General features: G+C 51.5%; 1 protein-coding gene across 8 annotated transcripts in view; it reads right to left on the bottom strand.

The window, feature by feature from the left end:
• Positions 1-4,850: 4,850 nt before the first annotated feature.
• The window catches only part of CUX2 (cut like homeobox 2), a 224,729-nt gene continuing 203,358 nt past the window's right edge, over positions 4,851-26,221 (bottom strand). For all 8 annotated transcript variants that reach the window (XM_043529407.1, XM_043529409.1, XM_043529411.1 and 5 more), the window contains 7 exons: positions 23,882-23,983; positions 17,529-18,283; positions 15,600-15,759; positions 11,461-11,730; positions 10,509-10,697; positions 8,772-9,045; positions 4,851-6,770 (listed from right to left, as the gene is read on the bottom strand). In XM_043529407.1, coding sequence (XP_043385342.1) covers positions 5,957-6,770; positions 8,772-9,045; positions 10,509-10,697; positions 11,461-11,730; positions 15,600-15,759; positions 17,529-18,283; positions 23,882-23,983 — 2,564 coding nt within the window. In that variant the 3' untranslated portion in view covers positions 4,851-5,956. The remainder of the gene's footprint in view (positions 6,771-8,771; positions 9,046-10,508; positions 10,698-11,460; positions 11,731-15,599; positions 15,760-17,528; positions 18,284-23,881; positions 23,984-26,221) is intronic.

The following is a 26,221-nucleotide window of genomic DNA, read 5'->3' as shown; positions in this document are numbered from 1 at the left end:
CGGCTAGCAGCTGGAACGTCCCTGAGCAAAACAAAGCATGGATGTTAAAGTAGAAAGATGCCCTTTGGATTTTTTGAATGCTGCTTTGGGTTATCCGTGGGGCTCAGCGCACCACCCAGCTGGCTCCGAAACAGAGTGGGCCTCACTCAGCCCTGGATGTCCCTGCTAATTCCAAACTCATTGCATTTGACCTCTCCGACAGGAGAATGCTGGTTCCCCGGGAGCTAGCACTGCTCTCCACCTGTTACTCTGAACATGTGCTTTTGCGTGGAAAGGCAACATCATCGCCCTGGTTTCCTTTCTCTTGCTCTGATCCTCCGGTGAGCTGACAGTCCTCCACCCCCGGCCCCTATGTAATGGCTGATTTGGCTTCCTGCAGCCTGTCTGGGGCCCAGGCTCACAAGTCTCTTCCCTAATATTGAATTGTCCAGCTCACAACATGGGGCCTGGCTCTTGTCTCAAAGCCCTTTGTGCATCAACCAGCCTCTTCTTGCCTCCGGTATCCACTGCAGGAGCATCACTGGTAATTAGCTGCCTCATAAAACAGGGAGCAGGCTGGCCCCAGCATGGCTGCATTAAAATAAACAGGGCAGGGAGACAGTCTCGCAAATATTGATCTGCTCGGCTCAGCGCTGGGCATGAGCCTGCGACTACTCACCTGCCATGGCAGGACGGTCCCTTGCCAAGGAGAAGGGGGAGTGACTTCAACAGAATCAGAGCTGGGCCAAATCAAAATCCTGGATCCAAACCACTGAGATCCAGACTGAAAGTTTATGGCTGTAAAAGCCCAGAGCAAAACCGTGCCTGGATCCACATACTTCAGAGGTTTGGAGCTGGGCTTTGCTGGTTGGAGCCAGCTTAGCCCAAAGTGCAGGGAAGTTTTCCAATAACAACCCCTGCTTATCCATCAATATAGAAGTAGCAGGGGGGACTCGGCCACACCCTGGCACCATGCCCAGCCCCAGTATCACTCACAGTGGTCACGTCCCTACTGCTTTACCCATGACCACGCTGGGGTAGACGGGAGACAGGCCCCAGCTCGGCATGGGCACTGAGAAGGGAAGAAGATTTGTGCCAATCCATCCAGCTTGCAGGCAAACCTAGCCCCGATTTTAGACGTGGATAGAGTGTTGCTTTGCCCACAACCCCCTCCCCGGCACATTCTGGGAGTGATGCTTTAATGCTGTTCACCGCTACCCCCAAATCTGTTTCGATTGTGGAGCTACACGTTTGTACAGCAAGAACGAACCAGCCTCTATTTTGTGGCAATCGCTGCTTCAGTCTGAGGATCTCAAAGCACTTTGCCAACACGAATTGTTGCAACAACCCAGTGAGATGATTTATTACTCCTAGGGAAACCGAGGCACACAAGGGTGACGTGACTTTCCCAGAGTCACTCAGGGTGCACGTAGCCCAAGCCAGTAGCAGAGGCCTCTTGGCTACCGTACATGCCTTCCAATCTTTACCTTGCTTTGTTAGATAAAATGCTGCGGATTTTTTTAACAAAGTGCTTCAGTAAAACCAGCTCAGACCTACTGTCTAACACCGCAGCCGGAGTGTGGGGAACCCCCCTCCCCACTCGCAGCCGAAGGGTTAACTTTGTAACATTCAGTTGTCCACAAAGACAGAACAACGGTTGCCATGGCAGCAGGCTGAGCTTTCTTGAGAAGTTGCAGATAGTCATTAAAAATAAATCCTCCCCACCATGTTAGCAGCCGAACGCGCTTAAACAGTTCCACAACATAAGGATTTACTAATTCATCAAAGGCAACACCTTGTCTCCTGTCGGAAGCTACAAAACCGTCGAGCGATATGAATCTGCGTAAGGTCAGCCGGCTCCTTAAAGAAACAAAGAGGCCGCAATGAGAACAGCCACCCCTTAGCCCTCCGCTAAGGTGCGAAGTGTTAGTCGAAGCTGAAGGCGGACTGCCTTGGTTAGGGGCCCGTTTAAAACCCCAGGGACTTACCTGCAGTGAACTGCTTGCAGAAAGCCAGAGTGGGCTCCAAACAGCTGGGCGTCGGTAGAGATGGCCCCTGGGCTGTGGATATGGGGCGGGTTGGCTGCTGGGGTTTAGTTTGTGCCATGGTAAGCTAGGGGCTGTTTGCAGAATTCAAACCCAGCTCCCCAGTTGGATTTTGAGCCAGGCCCAGGGCTGTGTGGAGCGAGGTGTTTGGTTCAGCCCATCGGAGGACTGCCCAGGATGCACGGAGTTGACTCTGGGTACACGGTCTCTGGAAGCGCAGGGGTGGCTGTAGCGTGGCTAGGCGGACCCGTTCTAGCTTTGATCTGGCTAGCACGCACCAGCAGCCGCCAAGATGTGGCGGCACGGGCATCAGCGCAGGCTAGCTGCCCCGCGTACCGGCAGCCTGCGTACGTACTTGGGTTACTAGCCCAAGCCACCATGCCTTCACCGCTAGCCTTAGCTGCGCTAGCTTGATTAAAGCTAGAACGGGTCCGCCCAGCCACCCTGCTCACACCTTCATTTGCAGTGTAGATGTACCCTGTCAGAGCGCAGAGAACTGTCCGGGATGGGAAAAACTGATGGCTCGCCGGTAGCTTTCAGGCAGTGGGCTGATGAGGTGATAAACAGAGGGAGCAGGCCCAGAGGAGGCTGGAGGAGGAACCTGTTTGCTCTCCATCCCCAGGAGGATATTCTGGTGACAGCTGGCTTCGGGGCTAGTGCAAATCTTAACTCTGAAATTTTTATTTAATCTGCTTAGGTCCGAAATGCTTTCTGGTCCGCCGAGCTGTGTGCTGGAAAATTCACACTCTGCAATAGTCAATAGTAATGCTTAGCGGGAACTCTTCACCTGCACATCTCCATGCACCTTCCAAAGGAGGAGAGCATTAGTCCAGGGAAACAGAGGCACAAAAAGAGGAAGTGACTTGGCCAAGACCACACAGTGAGTCGGTGGCAGAGCCAAGGTGAGAATCCAGGTTAAAATCTTGGTTCAGTGAAGCCAGGGGGAGGTTTGCCACTGATTTCACTGGAGCCAGGATTTTCCATCTGGTCTCTTGACTTCTGGGCTAGTGCCCCAACCACTGGATGATAGTGCTGCTTCCTTCTCAGAATCACAGGTACATGTAAGCAAGCAGGCGATAGTTACAGAGGGTAAAACAGTTTAAACAGGCCGGCCCCACTGCCCCTGAATGCAAAGGCAAAAGCTCTAATTGACTGCAATGGGAGGCAGGCTGGGCCCTAGACATGACACATCATATATCAGCGGTGTGTTGTGTCATCAAGAACTAACTCCTTGCAGGTTCAGAAAGCAGGGAGATGAACGGAGGGAGGAAAGGGATTGCTTAGGAACCAACTCAGAACAAAACAGACCGAAACACCAAAGTTATTATACAACTTCTGTATTTAGTGGCTCTTTACAGAACTTGTTCCTTTTAAAATTTTTAACAAAGTTCATCAATCTCATAGAAACTTTTTAAGTACAGTACATGAGCCTAACAAAAAGTGATCAACATGTCCCACTAGCTTTTAGTACAACAGGATTTCTGTGTTCAAAAGACTAGACTAAGTGCTTAATCAAATCCCGTTCCACTAAAGCTAACAACTAGCACACTAAGAATAGTAGTCAACGTGTATGCCTTGCCCTTCTATGGCATGTTGGGGTTTGAAACCGTACAAATCGTTCCGTTAGACAAGCTCTCACTTGTTCAGACAGGACTATGGTTGCTAAAATATGGCAGATGGGATCCTGGCCGTCATGGAGTCAAATGGATTTGCTTTTAAAATTGGTCATTAACTGCCACCCAAGTATAAAAATACCTTCTATTCTGATAAAAATGTATACAGTGGAAAACTATTCCATGCATCACCTCCGTGCCCGGCAGATGTGCGCTCACGACACTTCAGTCGCCATTCGGTGCGGAGATTTTTAACTGGCTGCATCTGTGGAGGGAGGGAATGGGTAGGTCTTTGCATGCTGCGGTCCGGTCCTTGCCAAATGCCATTAAAAGCCCCCGCGCAGTACAGAACAAACCAACACAATTCATTTCAACCAGTCTTCTTTGAAAGGCATAGCATTAGCCAGGGCTTGATCACTGGCATGGATTAAGATAGATCTTGGTCTATTCAACAGTCTTTAGCTGCGAGAATGGGGGGAAAAAATCCATCGCAAGGGCAATTCAACAGCACAGAGATACACGTGCCGCTGATGCTGCTAAAATGCCTGGTCCGATGGCTGACAACTCAGCATGTGCCTCTCTGTAACGAAGGCCTGATCCAAAGCCCCCGGAAATCGATGGAAAGACCCCTGCACTCTTCAGTGAGCTGTGGATCAGGCCTGAAGGCCGCAGTTCAGCAAAACACTGAGGTGTAACTTCACACACGTGCTTAGGCCTCACTAAAGTCAACGCATGTGCTTAAAAGGGCTTTGCTGAATCAGGGCCCCGGTCAATTACCAAGGACCTCCTGCCTAAGCACGGGAAGATGCTGCAGGTACCAGAGGGCAATTTGTTGCAACAGCGCCCACTGCAAAGTGGGGGTGGGGTGGAAGCGAGCACCCCCAAGTGCAGCAGCACTGCCTTTCTACCGTCAAGGGTTTATACCCTTCACTCAGTGCAGGGAAGGTGGTTGGCCTTAGGCTGTAACTTCAACCAAGTGCTGCTGTAGAGAGCAGTGGAGGACCTATTTGACACGCAGAAACCATAACATGTAAAGAAAGCCATTTACTGTCGACGGATTCAAACCTGGAGGATAAATCTCTCTCTGCTCGGCGCTCTTCTCAGAGCCCAAAATCTAGCAACATAAAGGTGCTTCTGCCTGAAAAGCTGGAGCTGCCCAAGGTAAAAACAAACAGATTCCGACTCCGGATGTGAGCCGGTGGTTTATGTTTTCTGAGTGCTCGCCCCCAAGCACTGGCATTGAAAGCTCAGAGTTAAGGTGTCCTGCTGGCTGACGCCCACTCACCAAAGGAGGTGATGCTCATGCATAAAAAAAAAAAAATCTTGCAATGTCGTGATCATTGTTAACGTATGTTCCCATCAAACCAGAGAAGTCAAAAGACAATTTGCACCCGTGAACCTTGCCCTTCTCCCTCCCAAAATCAGAGAGAGGGGTTATTTCATTTTTTCGTTTTTTAAACGGACAGAAAGCTTTGCCGCCAACCGCTGAAATTGTTTAGTTCATTTCAGTTTGTCACGGGTTACTCACTAGAGGAAGTGGAAGGAATTGGTTATGGACCATGCTACAGCTTGTTCAGGAAGGCTATTGCAGACATTTTCTACAACATATACAACTGCACGTGACATTCTGTGTTACAAAGGGTTCAAAACGTACCACCAGAACTAAATACATACTTGATGGCATCACGGTTTTCAATTTAGAGTCTTCACGGACTATACCACAGTCTCTGGAAAGGAGAGTAGCAATGCAGTGTCTTACAGACAAATGTGGAAAAACCGCTAGTCAAAAGTTTATTAAATTTGGTCAGTCTTATAGTGCTTCTCGATGGCTTTGATCAATAAGTCTTTTTTTTTTTTAATCTCTTCCAGTGGCAAACTACAAGACTTCAGTGTACATTTTATGACACAACTGCTACATCATCTTGATTTTATAGCTCTCTTTAATATCAAAACAGCTTAAGCTGTTAATAAATTCCAAAGTATCCTTTTATTAAAATATCTAAAAGAGGTCTATAAATATTTTTTTTTTCTAAAAGTGTTCCCAGTTTTTCACATTTAAAACAAAAATTGGGTTTTATTTATTTTTGTTCCCTTTCATCAGGTGTGACGATTCAGAAGCTACGTGCTGTTTTTCCATCCCTTTCTTATTAACCAAATGGGTTTTTCTTTTGTCCTCAGCATGTGATGAAATTAACAAAATATATATATATATATTTATATATATACGCCAGTAGGGCTCCCTGTTCCATCAACGCGTTCCAGAAAGTTTATAATTGGTACCAACGAAAGATCCTTGTTCTGCAGCCGCTGCCCAGCCATTCAGAATTCCCACTCCAGGGATTCCTCCCGATTGGCTGCCTTTTCTAGCCTGTGGATGATGTTGTTGAGGTTGGCCATTTTCTCGTGTCTCCGCTGGATGTGAGAGTTCAGCTTGACACTCTGCTGTAAAGAGCCCGTATCTGCGGCAGGACTTGAGCTCTGCACCTTGGCGGAGGCGGTGTTTGGCAGTGACGGAGAGATGGGAGCAGAGGAGGACGGGACTGGTGAGACGGACATCATGAGGCCCGGAGAGGAGGCAGCTGAGGGCGAGTTCAGAGAGACCTCTAGGCTGCAGCGGGAGGACTCCGAGGCGGATTTAAAGCTAACGGGGTCAGGGTGCAGCCGCTCTCCACCTTCCGATTCCTGGGGTGGATGTAGGGCAGAGCAATCGGAAGTGCCAGCGGCGTGCACGGTGCTGTACAAAGCGCTGCTCCTGGTGAGGCTGGCAGTGTTTTGGGGAGCGTCCTGAGCAGCATCTACCTGCTCTTCTTTGAGAAGTCGGGGATGCTGGATAGAGGCCGCCACGTGCTCCGTCTCCCGCTGCAGGCTGCAAGAGTCCCGGTGATTGTAACAGTCGCCCTTCTCCCCTGCCTCCATCTGCTCCTGCTTGACCCTGATCAGGGTCTCGTTCGGCCCTCTGTGCTTCATGTCTCTGAAGACAGGCTTCCTGTCCTCCCCCTCCGAATCAGGGCTCAGCGGGTTGGGGACTCTGTGCGAATTGCTGCCAGGCGCGACACCCCCACAGCTGCTCGGCTCCAGGTCTGTGTCGTTGTCTTGGGCCCCTTCCACCAGCATTTCCCGGCGCATCCGGGACCTGCAGGACAAGCACAACAGGACGGTAACAGCAGCACTAGGGCTCCAGCTGAGCCCCTCAGAGTGGGGGGTGTCTTCGCCTCTGAATCCCTTCTCCTCTCCACGAGCCCAGGCTGCCACATTACTGAGGGCTGGTCCACACTAGAAAGTCAGGTCGCCTTAGCGACGTCACTCAGGGGTGTGAGAGACGTCGTTAAGCCGGCCAAAGCCCCAGCGTAGACAGACCTGGGGCGACGGAAGAATTCTTCTGTCAACCTAGCTGCTGCCCCTCAGGGAGGTGAGTTTACCACCGTGACAGAAGAACCCCCCCCGGCTGTAGGGAGTGTCTACACTACAGCACTAGAGAGCCTCAGCCGTGCCCCTGTACATTTTTAGTGTACGCTGAGTGAAGGCTCCCAACTCCCCTGGACGGTTGCTATTAGAGTGGGCCGAAACATAGGGAAACGATCGGTCAACATTTGTTCAAACTTTCCCACTTGTTTCCGTCGCGCAGGCTTCCAATGGACCCCCACAGGTTGCAATTATTTTCCACATGGGTTTTTTCTCTGACCGTTTTCTCGCCGTTTCACTGATTGACGCCTCCATGAAACACTTCAATAGTGATTTTGAGGGTAAAGTATTGGGGGAAACGTTGCAAAAAACAAAAACTTTTGGACAGATTTTCACCAACAGTTTCATTTTTGTGCGGGGGAGGGGAGACAAGAGCATTCTTCAGCTAAAAAACTGAGTGCAAGCAATGCTGGGCAGCCCTGGCATTAACCCCCAGTGGTGTTACCTTGGGGAGATCTGTGGCAGAGCGAGGCTAATGAACTGTCCAGGGTTAGATATAAGCACCTTTGTACCAGCATAAGCATCCACGCGAGGGGACTGTACTGCGTTAGCTGGACTGGGGTTTCAAAGTGATATTGTTGGCATGACACAAAACCTGTGTGTAGACCAGCCCCTGGAAGCTCGGGTTAGAGAAACTCAAGCTGGCCCTTTTTAAGATCCATTGCATCTGTCTGCACCTTACTCAAGTATAATCTCTCCAGCCATTCCCCATAGTCACTTCACCCCCCCACCCCACATGTCTGCACGCCTCAGTGAGTGGGAGCCAAAGGATGATTCCTGAGGCCCTTGGAGCCCGGCAGGAGGAGCCAGGGATCTGGTGTCAGCCCTTGCTGGGCAGCTGTTGGACCGGAGGCCCATGCTAGTCATTGAGGAAGAACTGAGACTGGTGGATGTAAGAGAGCAGCCCTTTGGAGATGGAGTGGCTCTGAGTTCTGGCCTCCTGACTGACCGTGTCTGCTCACTGACAGACTCCAGACAGGGCCAGATGCAGCATTTGAACCTGCACAGTGCACAAATCCTGCCTCGTTCAATTCTGCAACACCAGCGGTGGGTTTGCACATTAGCCATGGGTGAGGTTCTGCAGCAGCGAGCTGCAATAGCTATCAATGCTGACACTGAACGTGTCGTCATTAGGTTTCAGAATCAACCCCCTGTTTTAACGGACGTTGGCTGCTCACTCCTCTCTTGGCCAGCCCGGCTGCAGGTCCAGGAACCAGCGCTGGGCTTGTGACCACACCGCGATGGCGTTAGCAATGAGACCGGAGGTTCTGCAGCGGAGCGATCCCACTCGGCTGGGCCATCCGGGACCCGCTGTGCCCCACATGCTGACTCCTCGCTTGGGTTTGTGAGATCTATGGCAGTGGGGTTTTGCTTGCTGCTGTGTGATACATGGAAATGCCACCCACTGACACCCCAGTGCCCCACCCTCGAGCCAGGGCCAGGTAGATCTCAGGAGAACCTGATTTGTGTCTATGAGCAGCAACACACAGACCTTCCTCCGGGGTCCCCTCCCCTCCTGCTCCCCCTGAGGATGACAGGCAGCCCTCTGCCAACGTCTCGCCACTGACAACGGAGCTATGGCTCTGCCAAGCGCAGAGCCGCCCGAGATCCCCACCCCGTCCCGCTCCCCGCCGAGATGGAGATGGCTCCACCCCACCCGAACCTGCCATACCTGTAATTATGGAACCAGTTGATGACCGTGTTGGTCTTGAGGTTCAGCTGGAAGGAGAGCAGCTCGATGGTCTGTTGGGATGGGTACGGCTCCAGCTGGTAGGCCTTCTTCAGGGCCTCCTTCTCCTCTGGAGCTAGGACCACCCGGGGCTTTTTGACCTGGAGAAGGCTGAGGTCTTGGGGCTGGAGGCTGGGGCTGGTGCACTCTGAGTGGGTGTTGGGAGACTCGCTGTCGGAGCTGGTGCTGATCAGCCCATAGCGACGCTTCAGATAAGCTAACAGGAGAGGAGAAGACGCAGCCGTCCATGAGATGCCCTGTGCTGCCAACCCCCCTCGGCCCATCTCGCCACTCGCTCTGCCACCACCAGGCTCTCCCAGTGGGCAGCCAATGGGGAACTTGGCAACGAAGAGGCCGGGGCCATTAAACCAGCCAAACCAAATCTCTGAGGCAGCCTGGCCAGAAACCACATGCGGCACGGTCCGTTTTAGTGCAGCTGCAAGCAGCTTCCAGAAAGCGCGCGCCCTGGCCTTTCCCTCCCTCGCAAGCGAGTGCTGCAGCAGGTCAAAGCATCCGGCTCTCCCCTCCGGACACCAGGGCCTGAATCTTGGGCTGCACTGGCGGGAGGGGGATTCACCCTAGGAGCTGGGTTACCGCTGGCAAGGATGCAGACATAACTGACCCTGAGCCTACGTCTGCACACGTCTCATCAATCCATCTCTACCGGGGCACTCACCTGCCCGACCCCTCTCTGACCACAGCATTCTTGTCATTCCTTAGCAATGAGGAAATGTATCTCGGCAGCTTGCAATCCCGTCATTCTAAGACAATTACACACCCCGAGAAGGCCAGAGCAAGCACTGGAGACTGGCGAGCCCAGGCCAATACTTCCTATTGACACCCCTCCTGTGTAGGGCACCTGCCAGCCCCGAAGACTGTCAGAGCACAGCACCATCAAGTAGGTCCTGTCCTGGCGAAATGCAGCCACCTCTAGGGTGGAGGGAAGAGTCAACCAGCGACAGCATATTGCACCATGGGGTGGTGTGGGAACATTCTGGTCACGCCCCTATTCGAGCACCCAGATCGGCGCTGTCAGCCCTTTGCCCCCATTCAGTAATACAGCCTGGAATGCTATTTATCGCCATGGCAAGGTCATTTGTAAGTCACCAGCTTGCGATGGGCAAACGCGCAAGTCCCAGGTTTGTCTCAGCAGTCCGCTAGCTGTGATGCCTGCTCAGTTGAACTGATGACACTGAGCAGCAGAGGTTCTGACCTGCCTTCCCCCAGGTTTACACGGGGGTAACTCCATTGATTTCAGTAGGGTCACTCCTGATTTACACCAGTGCGAGAGCAGAATCATCTCCCAACTCACAAGGAACTGCCTTCAATAAAGGCCAGCCCACGACTAGCTAGACACGCGAGGCTGAATTTGGTGCACAGCAGTGTTGATCCAGTGTGGTGTTCAGGAAGTGACTCCGGATTTATACCGGGGTCAGAATGCGGCCATGGCTCTGTGCCCCTGGCGCTGCGGTGAGCTCAGGGGCTTTCATGGAATCATAGACTGTCAGGGTTGGAAGGGACCTCAGGAGGTCACCTAGTCCAACCCCCTGCTCGAAGCAGGACCAATCCCCCATTTTTGCCCCAGATCCCTAAATGGCTCCCTCAAGGATTGAACTCACAACCCTGGGTTTAGCAGGCCAATGCTCAAACCACTGAGCTATCCCTTCCCTTGACACTCACCTTTCTTCTCCAGTTTCTTCATGTCGCGGAGCTTGTCGACGTTGTGAGGGTCGTTGAGCCAGAGCTGCATGCGGACGAAGGGCTCCCTGCCCTTCAGGCTCAGCTTGTGCCAGGGCTTGGGTCTGGAGAGGAGGTCGGAAACCGAGCCCTGCGTCAGGCCCAGGATACTCTCCCCGAACAGCCGCTGGCCTGGCAGAGGAGAAGCAGAGGAGGATTATGCCATACGCCACCACAGCTCAGGCCTGGAACCGGGGGTTTGGAGCTCAGCACTGTCCCTTAGGCCAACTGGACTATTCTGCCAGCACCGCTGCCTGCAATGAAGTTGTCCCTGATTATCTGAGCCAGCGACAAAGTTCCCACTGACTTCAGGGGAGCAGGAGCAGGCCCATCCCAGTGGGGAATTTGGCCCGTCTGTTGCTGCTACGAAGCTGATGCTCTCATGAAGGAAGCAATGAACAGAATATTGTGCAGTGGAGGTGGCTGAATCAGCCGGTCTCCAGCCACGCTCAGCTTCCCTGCTGCTGGCCGCTGGGGTGTCCTCCTTGCCATCGGACTGGCTACAGCCTGGCCTCGCTCGGGGTCTGACACCGAGGGGATGTCTACGCTGGAGATGGAGGTGTCACGTCCAGCTTGAGCAGACAGACCCGGGCGCGCTCTCCTCGAGCCAGTGTGCTAAAGTTATGGACGTTGCTGCAGCTGCACGAGGTCTGGCTCTTCAAGCTGGGAATCATCCCTCCAGCTGAAGCAGAGACCTACCCTTAGACCTGGTGAGAAGCCCAAACCAATGCTCCCCAATGGAGCCCCCCGGATCTGCTTCCACGACCAAACCGTGTGCCTGACCCTTCTCCCTGCTCCAGGCTGGACTGAAACCCCGGAGTCCCCCCCCAGCCTCGCCCGTCTCTGCAGCTAAGCACACGTCGCGGCTCGCCAAGAGGCATCTGGAAATCAGCACCTAGATTGTTGTCCGTTAACACCTCTTTGACCTTCTTGGTGATGGAGTAAGTGTCTAGTTCGGGCGACATGGCGACGATTTCCTGGATGCCCACTGGTGCTTGGCTGTTGGGACACATCTTCCCACTCAGCGACGAGGCCGACCTGCTCTCCGGTTGCTGATTTTCTTTGCTGCTCTCCAGAGTTAGAGCGAGTGGCTCTGGGGGGCTTTTGTCTTGCTCCAAAGGGCTGGGTGGTGGGGAGGGGGAAGACTGGGTCTCCCCAGGACTGGCTGTCAAACACCAGGGAGACAGAAAGCATTATTGTTGCCATTCACACAATCCTGTTTCCTCCTAGCGGTAGTGTTCGCCCTTAGGGGTTTTAAGTTTATCCTGGTGAGCTCGGATTGTTTGCTAGTTAGCCCTGTGTGGGACAGGGGCTTCTGAATGAGCCTTTCAACCTAACTAGTCATTGATAACATCCCAGAGCATTTTTCAACCTGAAGGATCCCAGGCAAACTATACCCAGGAATCATTTCCCGCATCACTGAAATGCAGCCACCTCTGGGGCAAAACGCAGCAACTATTTAACAGCACCGAGCAACACTATGCACCAGAGAAGAGAATATCATCTCCACTTCAAACTGCACGGGGGCGTTTCGGAAGGCAGGACGGAAGGACATTGGGTGAAATTTGGACATTGGGTGAAAGAGCAGGGTTAACATGCTGACTCTTGCAAAAGGTGCTGCAGGAATCTTATTAGCCATACGCGGTTAGGACTTGAGAAACCCAGTTCTCCTCAGCAGCACATTAACCCCAAGCACTGGGCTGGAGTCCAGAGTTCAGCCCTGACTCAGTGGCAAGAGGACAGCCTGTTGACTCACCAGCACCACTTCCTATTGCTGGCTTATTTATAGCTGCCACGCCATGGCTTTGACTTTCCACCGTGAGCTAGTCGTTTGCGTTTGGCTGCTGTCTCCTAGTCAGCCACATGTGAGACACAAGGGTCAGCCTGAGCCTTACTCACCTGAATGTTCCCGGCAAATACTAGGTTTTGATTGTGGCACACGAGAAACCTACAGATTTGGGGACAAAAGCCCAGTCCGAGGGCACAGCAGGCCCATCCCCAGGGCCCTGGATCCCAGAGTCCTACAACGGCAGCAGAATCAAAGCTTTCTTTCCCATACCCTTTATGTCTCTAGCCCTCCTGGCTGAGAGGAAAAGCTTGAAAAGGTGGATCCCACGTGACCAATGTAGCAACAACGTCTGTCTGAATCTGCTGACAGCCTCACGCAGAGGTTGCAGCAACAGCCACTGCAGCCAGACAGGAAGGCATCTGGCCCCACACTTGGCACCAGAGCAGAAGAGACTGGGAGAGGATGCTGCCCATCTCGTCATGGTTAGGGCCACAGCCAGCAGCCCTCTGCTTGACTGGGGGCCCCCCCACGCGGGCCTAGGATGCTGGATGGTGTTAATCTGGCCCTGGTGGTACCTTTCACAACTAGTGAAAGTCTGCACGCGAGCATCAAGCTGAACAATTCATAGAAATAAGAACTCAGGTGTGAGACAGTGAACGTAATATTCACTCTGCCCTGGCCACTGCCCCTTCTCCCCAGATCCCTTCCGCTCTAGATCTCGACTGTCTCTCCGCCGTGATAGATCACAGGGGAAGACACCTAAGTGCAATTGAAACATTATTTTGAATGGGTTTATTGATAACAAAATCCTCTGTACAAATCTGTCAGCTGCCTGTGCGCGGCTGCAGACTAATCTCGCCGCACGCCGTCTCGCCTGGTCTTTCCCCCGTTCTTAACAACTGTCAATTCCAGTCAAGTCTGAGATCACCTGGGGGCAAACAGGGGTTGACAGAGAATTCGTTTCTGCAGTAAATCTCCAGCTTGCGTGTTGCAGTCACCTTGGTGGTGGGGGGGTGGAGGTGGAAGGGGGAGGAAAAAAAAATCAATGAGAAATAAAATAATCTGAACATTATTTATTGTGGTGACTTGTCGTTTGCAACATGCGCAGGCTGGAGAAATGCCACGTGTCTCTTCTTTTTGGAAGTGGGGGAGAAATAAGGCAAAATCTTTTATACAGATCCTGTGGTGGTGGAAATAATTGAGGAGAGACAACACAACATTAGCATCCCTCCCCCTCCCAGTTCCTTCTCTGTTCTAGGCACACAGCCAGTGGATTTTGTTGTTGTTGGGGTTTATTTTTACTAGACGACATTCAAAACCAATTTCTGACAAAATAACATTTGAAAGATCTGTATAACCACCTTATCTTGTCTAACAGACTAATTAAGGGGGTTGGAAAAGAGTTGGATATGTCAGAACAACGGCTCTGGAAAGATGCATGAAGGATCCTTTCCGAAAGATGACAGCATGTGTGTGTGTGTATGTGTGTGTTGGGGGCATATGAGCGTGCCTTGTTTTAACGGGGAGATGTAGCACTGCAATTAGAATGCAGCATGGGGGGGGGGGAGGAGAGAGGGGGAGGCTGAGTTTTACAGAATAAAGAACAAAAATTCCTCCTGTGTTTAAGAATTCAAAGGAGGTCAATGCAGAGCGCGGCTGGAATAGTCGTGATGAGCAGTGTCAGCATCTCTAATGGCTCTGAGATGGGACAAAGGATTGACTGGCAATCTCCCAGACTGGTTTGCTAATGCAGGATGCCATGTGCCCCTGCAGTCTCTGGTGCTCACCAGCTATATTTGCTTTCTCTATTTAAACAGGCTTTGACACCTGATCCAGTGTCAGTGAAGTCAATGGGAGTCTTTCCACTGACTTTACTAGAAAATGAATGAGGCTCACGGCGGCACACCTTGAGAGAGACCCCCTTGCCTTGCATCTGCACGGAGGGCTGCATTTTGCTCCGAGATACATACATGCAACTCTACAGGACTTGTGTGTGCATATCTATCTGTAACGTGTGTGTACATTGTGGGTTGCACCCCCTTTGTGGTTGTGCCAGAGACAGGATAATAACCTACTACTTGTGCCCCTAATGGAACTCCTCTTTTAACTCAAGTGGCACAGGTCTGTGCTGTGGTGCTACAGGTCTCAGGTTCAAACCCTCCTGAAGACCTGTGGATGGGTGCTGTCAAATATCCATAGACATAAGCCCCCAAAATGTTGGATCCTCTTCCTAATGACTCTGCTCTAACTACCTTAGGCTGGAAGTTTCTTAAGCACAGGCTGGTTTATGAAATGTACAGCACTGCTGGCTGCCAGTCAGGAAGTAATATTGTGAGACTGGTCTCTGCAGGGGTTCAGAACTGATTTTTCACTTCATTCACAATTTTAAAAAGTCGGAAAAAAATTGTTTGTTTCAGATCAAAAACTAAAAAATTCCACAAATGGAAGAGTTGAAAAAAAATGTCAAGTTGAATGAAATGCTTGGTTTCAATTTTGACTCTTAAAATGTTCTGAATTTTAAATATAAAATTCAAAGACCTTTTGAAATTCAAATTTAACAAAATGGTTTGTTTAGAAAATGTTGAAAGGAAATGCTTGGATGTTTTCAGAATCCTCTCCTGCGCCAAACGAACAATTTGGTGAAATTGACATGAATTCATGAACTGTTTCGGTGTCACTGAATCTGCATTTTTTTCAATGAAAAAGGGTTTCCGTTGAAAAATGTTACCCAGCTCTCATATTTTGGCACTTCTGCTATAATTTATCATTTGTATTATGGTTAGTGCCTAGAGAGGCCAGGGCCCCTTGCGCTCGGCCCTCTGCAAACAACTTGCAAATCTACCCGCCAGATCGGGAAGTGCAGATCTTATGGAGATATTTTATCCTGCTAGGTGTGCTCTTGCTTTTGGGTTTGGTTGGAGAAGAGAGAGCTGGAAAGTAACTGAAGTTTCCAGGTTAACCCTGGAAATTCCATGGCTTATGGTTGATACAAGCATCAACGATCAGATTGATCGACAAGTCTAACAGGTGGACTGACCCATCTATTGATTTATCAGCTGGGTCAATCCAATAGACCAGATGAACAGCGCTGGTTAGTTCACACCACAGATGGGCCAAACCCTCCAAACATCCTCAAGCTCTGGCCAAGTTGGAAACTGGATCCCAAATATGGCTTAGGCCCATCCCTACATACGACATTCAAGGCAGCCAGTGTAGTCGTCAAACAAAGAGCAGCATGAACTTACCCTGCGGCGGGTTTGGTTGCTGGCTGATCCCTTGGCCAAGCTGATCGGTGAGCCATAACTGCATCCTGATAAACGGTTCCCGGCCTTTCTGGGTCAGCTTGCTCCATGGTTTGGGCCTGGACAGCATGTCACTCACGCTCCCTTGAGACAAGCCCAGCACCTAGAACAGATGTCACAGGGGGAGAGGTTGGGTTGCATGGTGAGCGTCCTCCTCAGGAAGATGCTTTAGTCAAACACAAGTTACTGGGCTCAGGAGAGGAGTAGCTGGCTGAAATAATGGCCTGTGATACACAAGAGGATCTGATGGTCCCTTCTGCTCTTAAGCTCTATGAATCTTTGCTATTTCTTCCCTCAGATTCCCCTCACATCAACCTAGTGTTAAGTGGGAGATTCCGTGCCACTGTGCATCCAGAATACTGAGGCTGGAGACCAGCTTGGTGTTCACAGCGTCTCCTCGTCATGTCCCGCCCCGGTTCAGAGCCTGTGCTGGGAACTCGCAGCCCTGGGGGAACACGGCACGATGCCGTCTTTGCGCCCTCCTGATTGCTTCACGCCAGCATAACAGAGTCAACTCCCCCAGGCTGCTCTAAATGATGGCACCCTCACCAGGAGCCCCCAGTGGTGCCACGCACTGTGGGCGAACATCTCCCGTTGCCAGCATGCCCCCTACGCTGGGGCTCTGCCGTGTGTGCGGGAGTTTCATAGGAAAGCTTGTGCTCGAGAAGAATTCTCCCAGGTAGCTGTGGGGCTTCTCTGACCCATGTATGGGGGGTTGGGGGTGGAGAAGGGGAGAGACCACAGGGGGCAGAGTCCAACCTTGCAGTTTACACAGTTTCTGTGGGCATCAGGCTGTGTGCCTAGCACTCAGAGGAGGATCTGGGCTGAGAACGCCTCTAGATCCCCTCGCTCCCAGCGTGGTACCAAGCCTCACTCCAAGCACGCTGATCAGCACGGCGGCTGGAACAGAGATGACGCCACTCCATTAGCTGATCTCCCAAGAGAATCTCCCCCTGGCTGGGCCCAGAAGCACCTGGCACCCCCCAGAAGCCAGCACCACAAGTCCCAGAGCATGGGGGAACTCCAGCCAGAAATGGCCCCAAAGCCCTTCCGGCCACCCAACGGGAGTGCCGTGCTTCTGGCCATTCCCCCGGGCATGGCTCAGAGTTGTCTCTGGGGGATTCTGCGGGGGGCCGGGGGAAGGAGAGGGGCGGAGGAGGCTGACAGAGACCTGTCGTTAGGAGCTGAGGGGAAGCTGTGGCTGGCAGCAGGGAGAGGAACCTGGCACTGCAGAGAGCCATTACTAGTATAGCTTGGCCCAGGCCTGGCAGCGTGGGAGACAGATGGGAAGTGCACCCAGAGGGAGGAAGCAGCTTGGGGAGCAGGAGGCAAGTGGCTGGGAAAGCAAAGGGCATCTGCAGAGAGGGCCCCAGAGACAGGGGCTGGGCTTTTACTTGGGTACTTTACCCACCTCCCTGAGAAACTGTTTTGTATTCCCTGTCTCTCCACAGATCCCCAGCCGGCCACCCTCCTGTCTCCAGGAGTGGGTTTTCTGTGGCACTCCAGCCCCTCGCCAGCGCAGTCAGTCCCATGCTCTGAGCACTGGGGGGGAGGGGGAAGAAGGGGTTGGCAGATATCAGCAATAGCTGGGGGAGAGTCCAGCCCCCAGCGGCAGCCCCCAACCCATGATTCTGCTGGACTGAGAGGTGTAAATCCTTCCCCATGGCGCTTGAGGGGCTGCGGAGATGCTGGGGGCCCTACTGCGCTGCTAGCAGAGGAAAGCTCAGGAGCTCGGGGATGGCCAGTGGGGGAAGAAGCCGAAGTGGCTAGGACAGCTGAGAAGACCAGAGAGGGAAGCCAAGCTTTAAACTGGGGCTTGCTTGGGCTTGGGGCTCCAGCCAGGCCTTGGGCCAGCCCCAGCCGGATCGGTACCTTTTCCCCGAAGATCCTCTGGCAGATTCCATTCTTGGCCAGTTTCTCCTTCACCTGCCTGGTCAGCTCCAGGGTGTCCACCTCCCGGTACATATACATCTCGTACTGCTCCGGGGTCAGCGGCGGGACAGTCGGCTTGAGGGTTCGCGGTACGTACGCCGGGTAATAGGAGAGGCGGCCGGCGCTCTGCGGCTCTGAGCTGGCCCCTTCGGACTTCAGCTCCACAGCTTTGTGGGGCTCGTCCTCACCCGCAGCCAGCTCCTCCTCGCTGGGCTCCCCCCGCGGCCAGGCCCGCCCGTTGGCCAGGCTGGAGTAGCTGGAGGAGGAGGAGAGGGAGGGTGACACCGAGGTGTAGGGCCGGCTGAGCAGGCTCCGCTCCGATGCCCAGTGCTGGTCGAAGTAGGAGCCGGCGTCGCCGATCTCCGACTTGACCTTGCGGATGATGCTCTGCACGAAGGCGGCGGGGGACAGCACCGTCAGGGGGGTCTGCGTGGACGTGGAGCTGGAGCTGGTGCCCAGCATCCCCTCCTCCTGCTTGATGTAGGCCTGGACAATGTTCTGGCTGACGGTGGCCAAGGTGGAGCGCTCCGCAGGCGGCGTGGCCACGGCCCTGCTGCTGGACTCAATCTCCAGCAGGGCCTGCTGCTGGGCCTGCATCTCCCGCCGGGCCTGCTCCAGGATGCTTTTAATGGCCTCTTCCGAGTTGCTGTTGCCGTTGGTGACCACCTGGGGAGCAGCCAAGCTCTTGGTCTCACCTGGGGACAGGGCAGACAACGCAGGAATGAGGGGGCAGGGAAATGGAACTTCACTGGGAACCGGGCATCTCGCTGTGGGGCAGGCCCCACTGAGTCACTGGGTGCAGCTCTGCTGGCTGCAGGCCAAGGAAGGCCCAAGGAGGTTTTAGGCCGTGGGCGCTGTGCTAGAACCTCCCCTTCACTTCAGAGCATATACTGGAACTAAAGGAGCAGGGACTTGGCTGGGTCGGGAAGGGCCAGTTCCCCAAGACCCAGCAGAGCCCATTCTGCACAGGAGATGGGACGGCTGCCATCTTGGCCAACACACCAGGGACCGCACTGGGGACTTCCAGAGCTAAAAGCATGAGCTGTATTGCTTGGACTAAAAAGAGCTGGGGCTGCACAAGACTTGCATGCCCTCTGTCACACACCCCTGCCAATGGGGGACAAGCTCAGCACCTGTAGGGGACACTGACGGGGCGTCTGTGAAATGGGGATACATTCTTTTGCATCCGATGAAGTGAGCTGTAGCTCACGAAAGCTTACGCTCAAATAAATTGGTTAGTCTCTAAGGTGCCACAAGTACTCCTTTTCTTTTTGCGAATACAGACTAACACGGCTGTTACTCTGAAACCATTCTTTTGTAAGGAGCTCTGAGATCTACAGCCGGAAAGCCCTATTAAGGCTCAGCAGCCCGGAGACACAACGCTGGACTCGACACAATCTAAACCAATAGGATGAGCTGGTTGTAAATGCACTGAAAAGAGCAAACGGTCTACAAATGATCCCCCCAGGCAGAAACAAGCGAAGGGCTGCCGTACCCTTCCTGGAAAAGAACGTGTCAATGCGCTCCTCGTGGAGAGCCAGCCCTTGGAATCCCTTATGGGCGTTCGTGTGAGGAGGAGCTGAGGATACGACCCCCAGTTAAAATACCCAGGGGTGAGTCCCTTTCACACCACCACCCGTATATCTTTATACAAGAGCTATGTTTGTTAAAAATACTATTCTTAATAATAAACCTGGCGCTGATATACAAATACGATTATATTGATTATATAGCATAGGGTATTTCAGGAGGAAGTCTGGGATGCTATTTCTATATCTAGAGAGACAGGGTAGAGGAGGTCATATCTTTTATGGACCAACGTGTTGGTGAAAGAGACAAGCTTTCGAGCTTACCCAGAGCTTTTCTTGTCTTTTTCCCCCAATATAAATTGATCCAATAAAAGATAAACGATCTGACCTCGCCCATTCCGTCTCTTTAATATCCTGGGACCAGCTTGGCTACAACTGCACTCCAAACAACAATGGAAGCTATTTATAGATCTGTGCACCCTACATGGAAAAAAAATGGCTAAAAATCATTGTAACCTGACTCACTAAGGTGTCACTCACAGTGTCCCCCTGTGCAGTGTCTCCTGCAGAGGTCAAAAGTTGAATGTTTGTGACTGGAGAGGGAACAAAGCCAAGCTATTTTTGCAGGTAGCACAAAATCTTTGAAACTGCTGGGTTATGTAACTGTGACAAACGCGATCTAATGACAGCCTGCTAATATGCTGGTGAAGGACAGGGAAAGCTTTTCCATTGTATTCCCCCATTCTCCTTTGCTTCAGCTTTATGAACCACGTTCCCTTCGGGGCTGAAACTTGACACAATTACTCCGTAATGCGTCGTGAAATGGACACCCAAAAGTCACTAGCCACTTTGGAAAATGTTGGCCCTAAAGTCCAGATGGGAATTTAGAACCCCATGCAAATATTTACATATAGAATTCAATTAATCTCTATTAATGGGATACATGGTTAAAATCACAAGAGTCAGGAAAGCCAGATGTTTCCAGGAGCAATAGGTCCTTAGTCCTATTATGCATTGTGTACACCCATAGGGAACAGATTGTTGCTCATTTAGTGAGAGGTGGCAGATATCTGGGGCCCTCCAGTGGAGGAGAAATCAGCAATGTGGTGTCTAGGGATACTCTGAGTGTAACTTGTTTTATTTACACACATACACCAGTCCTGGAAGAGAGGGGATCAAACAGCATGCAGAGCAATCCCTTCTTTCTGGGTTCTCAGCCCATCTCAACGCCTGGTTCCCAGGAAGCAACTTTGCCTCAGGAATTGACTCCACTCAGGCTTTGTCTACACTAGCACTTTTGTCGGCAAAACTTTTGTTGGTCAGGGGAATGAAAAAACCACCTCCTTGACCGACATAACTTTCACCAACAAAAGTGCTGGTGTGGACAGCACTATGTGGGCAGGAGAGGCCCTCCTGATGACACGGCTAACATCGCTTGTTGTGGGTGGTTTAATTATGTTGGCCAGAGAGCACTCTCTTGCCAGCAAAGAGCAGCTACACCGGGAGACGTTAGAGCAGCACAGCTGAGGCAGTACAGCTGTCCCACTGTAAGGTCTGTAGTGTAGACATAGCCTCAGAGACCAAGGCAGAGAGCAAACTCTCCTGGTACTCCCACACCTCTCTCTCCTCTGAGCCTTGCATAATAAAACTAACATCAAGACACAGAGCATATCTTCCCAAGACTGAACATTTGCTCGTATGTCAAGGAAAAGAACTTGGAAGACTATGTGTAACCGCACCACCTGGGGATGCTTACCATAATTATGTTTTTCAGCACAACCAGCAATATATTACACCACATGTTAACTACAAAGACAGGAACAGAATACAATGCATAGGTGCAGCAGGGCCAAGATAGAGGGGGAGCTCCAACTTAAAATCTAGTCAGTCAGTGAAGCAGTCTGTTAAACATGGTTTCAGGTGCCACATCTGCCCCTAAAAGGCCCTCTGGCCAATATCTGTGGGTTCATAATCTCATTTTCTCACAAAATAGGTTTCCCTTCCCTTGTTGGCGTGTGAAAGACCCACACAAACAACAGGGGAAACTGACCAATCCGGCACACATTTACCTATGTTGTCAGTCCCAGAACTGAGGGACATGTGAGTTTGTAGGACAGGGCCCTTACAGAGCAGATGGGGAATAGTGAAACTGACTAGACACAAAGTGCACAAAGTAACCAAACTGAAAATAGAGAGAAAAATAACTTCCTTCTCTACTCTCTCACAGCCATTTTAAGGTTCCTTGAAACAAGAGGAGCTGAACAGTTTCCAGATGGAGGGGCAATAACCTGGCTGTCATCCAGTAGCTCAAGCACTAGACTGCGAGTCAGGACAGCTGGGCTCTATTCCTGACTCTACCACTATGACCTGCTCTGTTCTCTTGGGCAAGTCACTTTGCCTCTCTTTCTGCTCCCACCTTCTGTATTGTCTGTCTAGATTGTAAACTTGCTGGGGCAAGGACTCTCTCGCACCATGCGGCTGTTTGCAGCCTAGCACAATGGGGCCCTGATTTCAGCTGCAGCCTGCAGGCACTACTATAATACAAATAATCATCTAATTTTTAATGTTGCTTTTGACCCCTTAAATTCTACAATTCCCATTTTAGGATTTTATCTCTGCAGCCCATATTTTGCATGTAATTTCCTTGCCTTTTTAAAAAATTGCCTCTGCTTCATATATTAGCATGTAAATTGTCCCCGTCTGGATGTGACGTTCACATCTCGTTGAAGTTAAGGGGGCAGGGGAGTTTCCACACTGGCTGCTATTGTGTGACTTGAGTCAGTTTCCTGCATTCCTAGATGAATATGGCAGCAACCTATCTGTCTACATGATGCATCTTGTATCTTCACAATGGAAAATGATTTCAATTGTTTTTAAATTCTCCCATAACTCAAACCCAGGTGAAGAGATTTTCCTTGAACCTCCTTAATAACGTTCACCTTTGGGCACACATCTATCTTAAAAAATGTCAGCTCTATTAGGACTGATTTTTAAAGTCACAGGCACATGAAATCAGAGAGTTTGTCTGGACATAAGTGCCCAAAAGAGCGTATGTTTTGCCATGCACATATATAGCCAGCGTTCTATTTCTACTACTGCAAAATAAATCCCATTAAAGATTATGCCAATATGCAGACATGTTTGTTTTCCCTGTCTGTTTTTCCACCTTTCTCATCTAATTTAATTCTTGGGGATTCTGCTTTCTCAGCAGACTACCTGTTTTAAAGTTTTTCACTTCTTGTAATGGACTCTGAACACAGCTGGTTTAACGATTGCTCATGCCACATGGATCGTGCATTCTCATTTAATCATCTGTTTCAGGGAAAAAAGGTTAGATTTGAAGTTTTTAAAAGATCACATACAATGTCAACTCAATTTACATTTGCCCTTATGCAGGCAGGAAGGTGAAGCAGCCCTCAGAACTGTGGAAAACTGTTTCCTCTCTAACAACATTTAAATGGTTTGTTTTCATTGCTCTCCTCTGCTGTCACAAACTTAAACTGAAGATTTAATTTTTTATTACAACTGTGCATGCGGATTTGGCAAAATGACATTGTCTCAGTTCTACTAAGAATCAGATCCAACCCAGTAGCAAGATAATGCCACACCATACTAGATGTTTCTTCAAAGACTTGAAACTAGAAGGAAACCCCAATTATGGAATTACTTCCAGAATCAGAGATGCTTCTGTGCCTGTGTCCAGCAGAGGGCAGCATACGCAGCGTACGTTTCAACAGACCTATTGGAAATGAAGTGTTGAATTTTATACATACTGTGCTCAGACTAAGTAGTTCAAAGAGTACCAGGGAATTAATTTTAAAGGGACACTTCCAGATTAAAAACTCTATGGCCAACACTTTCAAACCTGGATGCTTAAAGGTAGGCTCCTAAATCCATCGGTACGGTCGGCACCGCCAGTTTGGTACCCAAGTCAGACAATTTTGGCCTAGAAGTTTAACCTTGTCCAAGGCCAAGGTTTTCAAAAGGAACTAGTGACTCTGGGGTTCCAGCCTGAGCCATCGTCAACGGGGCTTGGTCTTCAGAAAGTGCAGAGCAGCCACCTTCTGTAAGTCAGACCCCACTCGGCACTCAAAAATGGTGGTGATGAAAATGGTGGCACTTTCACCCCTACCTGTGCGCAAACTAACCCAGGTGATGAAATGGACAGTGTGCGTTGTGTTTTCAGCCTCCCTGGGGTTGCTTTATTGGTGGCCTTTCCCCCCTTTTATCATTTTTTCCAGCTTACCGTGCCGAGGGGCGGGTTAGTTTCACTTCCTGGCTCTCTGTGTGTGAACACTGAGCTGCAACGTGGGAGGCAAGGAGGGCAGGGGACTGTTCCCCATTTTGCTTGGCTTGGAAGGAGGAATAACCCTCAGGGGGGACACACACTATCAAACTGCCACAAGGCGGCTTCACTGCTGGTGACCACACACTAGAAAGGGTACTGGGGATACTGTGACTTGTTCTCATTACTCATTATTTGTGTGGCTGTCAGATTCACCCAGCTGAGCGCTCCCTTCATTTCCTCCTCCTGCACCTGCAACAGTTTTGCTCATTTAACAAGTCCTGGACTCTGTTTTCCAGTGAGGAATCTCAGGAGGAAAAGAACAAGGAGAGAGAAGTGGGATTCCACTGCCTCTCTTGGCTGGTTCAGCTCACAAACACCGCTTTGTCTGCTTGGCGGCGTAAATCCCAGGTATGCATTGAGGATCACACACACCTGTGTGATGGAGCTTTGCCTGGCTCCGTGATTTCCCCACCTACCTCCCTTCTGAGACTCAATCTCCTTCTTCGCTTGTTCCAGGATACTTTTGATGGCATCGTCAGAGCCGGTTTCTGGAGTTCTAATCCTCGGAGTAATGCTACCTGATCAAAGAGGCATGATAACAGATTTGTCACTTGCACTGTTTTTACAAGCTCAACGTGTATGTCAGGAAGTATTTACGGATGCTCATGTTCAGTTATTTTTAGGAACGCCAGTTTTAAGGAAACATCACTCCCCATTAGTCACTAGCAAGACTGAAGAGAGAGGCCAGGTAACTGGCTGTCAGTTTTCGCCTCGTTCATTTCCTGCACCACGCAGCATGGCCTCGTCCCCCTCCTCCCACCGCCCTCTCATTTGAAGGGCACAACAAAGGCAGGACCACACAAATGGAGCAGGGATGCTGGAGTCAGGGGGTGGGTGTTCGTACATTGTGAATTAACTTCGCTTCTGGGGGAATAAAGTCTAGAGGGATTTCACAGCACTGTGTTCTCAGCTGAGCTTCCCACGCCAGCACTGCTGGGCCAGGTGGTAGGGGCACAAGTGAACGAGGGGTTAATCCCAGCTCAGCTTCCCCCGCCCTCCTTTGCAGGTGCTGAGGGGAAGGGCTGTATTTTGGCTGCCTGGGAGGTACAGGAGGCAAAGTCCCTTTGGGAGCCTCGGGCTTCACGGGGCTGGGCTCAGCAAGTCTTCTGCTTTTGTGTTATAACCTTTCTCCCTGCTGACGATGACTGCGCCCTCCTGCGGATCTTCCCCCCGCCTTCCGTCCCTGTCACCGGCAGAGAGGCCAAGGGCCCATCGGGCCATGGGTTCCGAACTAGCAGGCTGCCGTCACCAGGAAGTCAGTGATCAGTGTTTGTACAGCACCCATCAGGTGCGCCGATGCCCAGATACCACAGTGATGGGCCCACAAGAGGAGCTAAAAACCTGCTGTTTGCTAACAGGCCAATTCTGGGCCTCGGCTCAACCAGCTCGCATGCATTAGAGGCGCACGCTGCCTTGTCTCCGCTAGATTCACAAGCGTAAACTGAACCGGCCAGGCTAAAAATCTGGTAGGGAGCCTGAGCGTGTGGGGTGATGGACTCCTGAGGTCTCCTCCTGCCTCGCGCTCCTCTGGCTCCAGAGCAGCTCTGCTGGTCAATTTTCCCATGCAGACAAGCCCGTAGAAACAAAAAACCAGTTTCCACTACTCATGACTCCGGAAGCAGAACAAGCTGAGTGGGTCTTATCTGGATCGCAGCCGTTACCACTTGAAATGTGAACAGATGCCGTGGCTTAGCCCCTTCCACCCCACCCATCATGTGCCAGCTACAGTACAGCAAAGACCCAGGAGCGCATGTGACTTCTGCGATACCACGCCCCATCTGGATATTTGTTTGTAAAGTGCTAGAGGCCACGGGAAGTGTAGGAGTGGCTGGCTGGAGAAGTCAAGTGTTTGCTGAGAACTAGGACGGAGCTATTGCTGCACTAGGCGACTGCGTGAGCTGCACACCCTCCAGACCTCCCCTGGACCCCCTGTGCTGGACTCTGAATGCTGCAAGTTTTGGGGCGGGGGGTACCCTCAGTTCTCTGCTTTTCAGGCATCTCCAACTGCACAGCCTGGGCCCGGCTTTGGCCCCTTGGGCTAAGATGAGATTTCTAACGTGCCTGCTAAATGCTAATGTAGGTCATTTCTGGAGAGAGATGAAGCTGGAATGACGGTCCACACTGATTGACGCACGCCCCTGGTTAGCGCAGGGGGAGCTGCAGGAGGATCAGGGAGCCAAGGGGTTAAAAAGGAGACAACTGGAAAACGCGGCTAGTCCCAAGCCCCCAGAGGCCCTGAGTCTGCTCTCGGTCACAGCGGCAGCAGGTCGTCGCTCCAGCGTATCACACAGCAAAATCCACAGCCTGCCCGTCAGCGGGAGGAGAGGGGCTGCAGCAGTGTAAAGTCTACAAGGCACCAGGGCCTCATGGACAATGGAACATCGGCATCTTGAGAGTCACTTTATACTGTGTGTTCAGGGTCTTGTCCCTTGTCACACAGGAGCCAGAAGTTACTCTCACCACTGAGCTGAGATGATGCTTTAACCCAAGGCTAGGTGATCTGTACACCGCAGCGTTCCGGTTTATTACTGGCAGGGGGCACTGATTTTACCAGTGGGTTTAGCCCAGTCTGAAACGGCGTGGTGTCATCTGGAGCGTTTTCAGGGATTTGAGCCTGCATTTGTTCAATTCTGAATGGCCTGGGAGCTGCAGGCAGCCAGGCACTAGAGAAATCCAGGCCAAGGTCAGCTCCTCAATAAAAGTGGCCTCATTCTGTCCAGAGATGCTGAGCATCTGCCTGCAGGGGTTCAGCACCT

Source organism: Chelonia mydas, chromosome 15 (assembly GCF_015237465.2).
Source record: "Chelonia mydas isolate rCheMyd1 chromosome 15, rCheMyd1.pri.v2, whole genome shotgun sequence".
Lineage (NCBI taxonomy): Eukaryota > Metazoa > Chordata > Testudines > Cheloniidae > Chelonia > Chelonia mydas.
This window is presented reverse-complemented; position numbering and strand designations above follow the sequence as displayed.